A 5,118-nucleotide genomic window follows, 5' to 3' on the forward strand; every position below is an offset into this window, starting at 1 on the left:
AGCTACTTCGAAGTATTTCTTTTAACATTCAAACTGCTGTGTGTTCAGCCACATAGTTGAGGTACCGCAGGAGCTTCTTCATCTTGAGAGTTTCGCCAAGCTTTTCCATCGCCCTTGCAGAGTTAGCTGCAGCTGCAATCTTGTCGGTAAGTTTTAGCTTGGCAGCGTAGTCGTCAACAGTCATCCCAGCTTTCAACATCGTTTTCATCTTCTCTGTATTCAGAGCCCTTGCTTCAGAGTCATCGTCGTTTTCAGCTGCCGTGTAGTGTTTCCTCAGTAGACGCTGGGCTTGGCCTACCAAATTAGCAGCCTGAACACCCGTGTTCGTCGAGAGCGCTTCCGTGGTAACCAGGAATGAAGCCGCAATTACAACGATCACATAAGAGAGGCGCATGGTTGGTTGGCTCGGAACTTGAGGGCTGGACAGCAACTTTGGAAATGAGTGTCGCTTTCAGTCGACCTATGTTTGCTGTGTGCTGCACAGCACCCTGTGCATCCGGCCATTCACAAGGTATAAAAAGCATTCCCTAAGATCAGTGGTGTAGCAGCATCGACACCTTGTCCTTTAGGTACTGTATTTAAGCCATTCATTGAACCTAGTACAAATGAAATAGACCTCTCTCAAAAAAAAGACAAGATCAGAGGTACCGCTGGTTCCCGGTGTTCTGCCGGTTTTATTTCTGTAATACTTCTTAATACGCGAATAACTTGTATACGCTCATGTGTTACTCAAAATTTCCTTGCGCGGTTCTTCGATTGAATGCACACACAATAGCGCAAAATCTGTTATTGACTTGCCTTGAGCTTAAACCACTTAAAAACGATCTGGGCCGTTTCAAAATAACGGGAAATTTGTAAGCAAGTGAATCATTGAAAGCGAGTCAGAGCTCACGATACTGGTAAGTGCGTTTTGTAGCATCCTTCTATCAGCTAATTTTTGCTACACACGATGCCATCGGTAACAAAGCAAGTCGAGCTTTTCGTGCGCAAAAACGCGTATGTTTTGAGTTGCGTTTCTAAAACAGATAATATGTGTAAAAGAGACGCAATCATCAGCATTTCTTTTTATCAGCCGGGGCGTTCGAACGTGCGGTACAATCAACACGACAAAATTGCAAAAACACCGTTCGAAACGGTTTGCAACACGCTCAAACGCACAATAGTACCTTTCGGGGCGGGGCGACGCAGCTATGGCGGCAACTAAGGCGAGCGGGTGCGAGGTCGCGTAGCCGCAGCAAACATGCGCGGGGAGCCCGCGAAGCAGGGCCGCGCGGTATTTGCGGAGGCGGGCCCTCACCAGCGAGCCGCGCATTGCACTTCCCAGGTGAGAGAATCTATTAATCGCGAGCGAAGCGAGCCCCAGCCAAGCTGGTAACGACCTCTTACATTATATAATGCCTTTCCACAGGAGAGCCGGGCCCGGCTGCTCTGACAAATGCCAAGTCAAAACAAAGCTTAGGTGCTATCCTGCAAAACAAGGTGTTTTGGATGCGTTGTCCAAACTACATTCGAGTTTCCAAAGTGCTTCCGGACTGATAATCAGTCCGGAAGCACTTTGGAAACTAAGGAAGGCATTCAGTGACTGGATGCCTTATCCAAGTCCATGAAATCTCGATCCACAGAGTACGCCCGCACGACTTCGCTACTTCCCGACCGATTGGTCCTTTCGTCGACCTTATTTCCAGCACGTTCAACACTTCGAGAGCCTGCACATTTCTGTCGATAAAGTCGTGCCGTATCCACTACGAAGCCCGCAAAGACTACAGTGGGTTCACAGAGCTGAGCTCAGTGAGCTCTGAGAGCTCACGACGCACAGGCGCAAGTGTAGACACCTTGGCAGCCGCGTGGCCAACTTGAAAGAACTTTTGCATGAGGTGGATAACGGGTGTGGCGTCAGCTTCTGCGAGTCCACACTGCCCATGCCCAGTTCGCTAGAGTCAGAGGGCTGGGCTGTTGCCTCTCGGAGCTGACTGATGACGTTGCATGCGTATAACACGTCGTTGGCTTTGTCTTCGGCAAGGATATTGAGGTCGCAAGCGAGCGAATGTGGCCGAAGTGTTCGCGAGTGAAACATCGGCGTTATTCGACGTCGTTTTTGCTCCAAGGAACAAAGTTTCAATTAAGTTGGGCATTTCTGCTGCGGCAGACGTTGCAGAAGCTTCGCCGCTCTTGCGTTTCTTCTTCCTTGTCGAGCTCTCGTGGCCTTTTCCAGCTCTTTGAAGCGCTGCGCCGCGTTGGATAAACGCAGTTCGCTTACGATGTGCGGGACGTTGACTGTTTCTATACGCTACCGAGCTCTTGTCCGTAGCTTCCACTTGCTGAGTACTTGCCGCCTCTCTCGCTACCTCACGTGGCCACGATTGCTCCGTTCTCACCGCCCGCACAGCCTCCCCATTGCTATCTCGTTCGTCAAGTCTACTCCAAGCGAACAGAGGTTCTCGTACAAGTCGCGATGTCCATTCTTGAGAGCCAGAGGAGCGATTGTCTCCTTCGTGTGGAGCGTTGGCGTGTTCAAGTCCACTAAGTTATCTGCCACTAGAATTATCATCACAACGTCAGCGTATCCTTTCATCACCGCAGCCATAGTGTTCGGTAGACCTTCTCTAAAACACACTAGATCTTTTTTTCTTGGGCTCTTCTCGACAATGAGGCGGAGCACGAGAGCTCCAGGATTGGCCATCCACTCGACAACGTCCGCGTCGTGCGCTGAGCCAGCCGCGGCTTGATGCAACAGCGTACAAAGGGCACCTCAGTTGTCTTTCGTTCAAGGTCCAAGAAGCTGAGGATCTTTCCTAAGTTCTGACTTGAGGTAGCTGACATCGTCTTCATTTAGATGTCCAGTACTGGTCTCCAACTGCCGCATCAGATCCGAGAGCCCTCGCGATGGATCAGAATGCGTCACACAACTCTAAGAGCACCTTGACAATGTCGTAACTGAGCTCCAACATATCGGGAGAGAACACGCGTCTTGAATAAATCGGTCCCGCAAGCACTGCCCGATGTATACAATGTATACATCAAAAGAGTCTGGTGCAGATGCTGTAAAGTATACTATGTAGGCAGCAGTGTCAGGAGGCTCCACGTGCTCGAAACTTCACGCAAGTTAAGCTTCTTTAAGTCTCCACACTGATACGTGGGGTCATAGACTCCATGAACTGTAGCAAAGCGCGACGGCGTTAGGAAAACTGCGTCGTAAACCTCCAACATTTTCTCGAAAAACGGGATCCACTCGAGATATTCCCCTGATACGAGAGCATTGTACACATGTCCGAACGCTCGACAGATAGTCGCAATCTCCTCCCCCGTACGAAGGGATTCGAGGTGAATATCCAGCACCTTAAAAACTGCTGGCACTTGATTAAACCTGCCAATAATACGAGCTCGATCGCGTGACATATCGGTCTTAAGGGAGGGCAAAACTTAAGTTCTCGTCGCCATTTCCTCCTTGCGTTCTGACACATTTCATGCGTTTGACGTAGCGACTCAGTCCTCCATCTCCTAGGAGCGCAAGCACCGACTTGATCCAGCACGTACACGCAAATACCAACGGGATTGAAGCTCGACGGGAAGTGAAAAAGTCATCCAGCAGGCCTAGAAGCGATCCCTTCCAAACTTGATCGATCGAATTGTACACCTTCCTCCTTCTCTATCTCCCTAATCGTGTCGTAAACCAACGGCAGTTGCTGCATCAAGAACGCAGAAACGTTAAGTGGATCTGACAACGTGTACGTTGGCGTGTGTTCTTCTCTGTATCTTACCACCTCAAAATGATGTGGAAGCTGCCCAGCGGCTCGAAAGGCCAGGGTTTGTATTGTAGCACTTTCAGGAATGCGGGAAGAGTAGAAGACGAGAAGCGTTGTTTGAAAGGTAAATCTGAAAGTGAATTGAAAGTTAGCACACTCCTAGTTAGCTTCTCACTACGACTAACCTACGAGCCTTGCTTCATACGCAGGTGCTGGTGTCATCGGAAGCCGTTTGTCGTCGCATGTGATGGCACCAGTCACAAAATATTCATGCAAGCTTATCCTCATGGCCGACGAGCAACTCAGCCCTTCGTTTGGGCTGGCACTTAAATCAGTCATTCCACTTTGGGCATTCCACCTCCTTGATCTCCAGCGGCTTCTCCGTTGGAGCTGCTGTTGCCACAACCTCGTCACACACAGTCCATGGCGAAATCTCGGATATCCAACATGTATGGCTCGCCCCTTTTAAATTTCTGGTTGAGAGTGCGACCGAGTTCTGCTTTTTCGAGTGCCACTCGATCGGCATGCCGTTTAGCATCACTACCGCACCGGAGACAGATTTGGCGTCTCGGTTGTCGCCGGCCCAATCAGCATCGGCGAAGATTGTAGTCTGGAACGTCGTCGCCGCGTTAGTATCAGACTGAAAGAACAGACCGTAGTCCATGGTGCCACGCAGGTAGCGCAGGATGCGCTTAACACCAACCCAATGTCCTTCACAAGGTCGTGCCACGAAGCGCGCGAAGTAGTTCACAGCCGTCGTGATGTCTGGACGGGTGCAGTTAGAGATCCACAACAGTGAACCCACAGCCTTGCGCATGATGCTGCTGCGCTCCATGATGATGTTGTCGTCGTACTGGCGCATGGTGTCCATGGGGGTTGCCATTGCCTTGCAGTCTGCCATCTCCATGTCGGTGAGCAGTTGCTGAATTGAATCGCGTTGGTGGAGAATAAATCCATCAGCGCGACGATCAATGCTGATACCCAGGCACTTGTCCGCTTCTCCAAGATCCCTGATGTCGAAACGCTTGTTCAACTTGCTCATGACCCAGTCGCTGTCCTCGTCACTTTCACTGGTGACGAGAACGTCATCCACGTACAGACCAAGCAGCGAAAGCTTGCCCTTATGACGGCGAAAGTACAGACAGGGATCCAATTTGCTGCGCACGTAGCCGATAGACAATAAGTATGCGTTAATGGCTTTGTTCCATAGCAGACCACTCTGCTTGAGTCCGTATAGGCTTTTGAGCAGAAGCCACACTTTGCCTTCGTCGCCACTGCCTTCAGGAGGGCGCATGTAGAGCTGTCGATCAAGTTCGGACTTCACATAGGCATTTGATACGTCTCCTAGCTTCAGCCGACGTTGCCACTGTGCAGC

General features: G+C 50.4%; 1 protein-coding gene across 1 annotated transcript; it reads right to left on the bottom strand.

Moving 5' to 3' along the window:
* Positions 1 to 28: 28 nt before the first annotated feature.
* On the bottom strand, positions 29 to 394 carry PITG_22935 (PexRD2 family secreted RxLR effector peptide, putative; the record flags this gene model as incomplete). Its single annotated transcript, XM_002900931.1, has 1 exon — positions 29 to 394. One exon carries the CDS (start codon positions 392 to 394, stop codon positions 29 to 31), a length of 366 nt encoding a protein of 121 aa, XP_002900977.1.
* Between the last annotated feature and the right edge of the window lie 4,724 nt (positions 395 to 5,118).

This window comes from Phytophthora infestans, genomic scaffold (genome assembly GCF_000142945.1).
Source record: "Phytophthora infestans T30-4 supercont1.23 genomic scaffold, whole genome shotgun sequence".
NCBI lineage: Eukaryota > Oomycota > Peronosporomycetes > Peronosporales > Peronosporaceae > Phytophthora > Phytophthora infestans.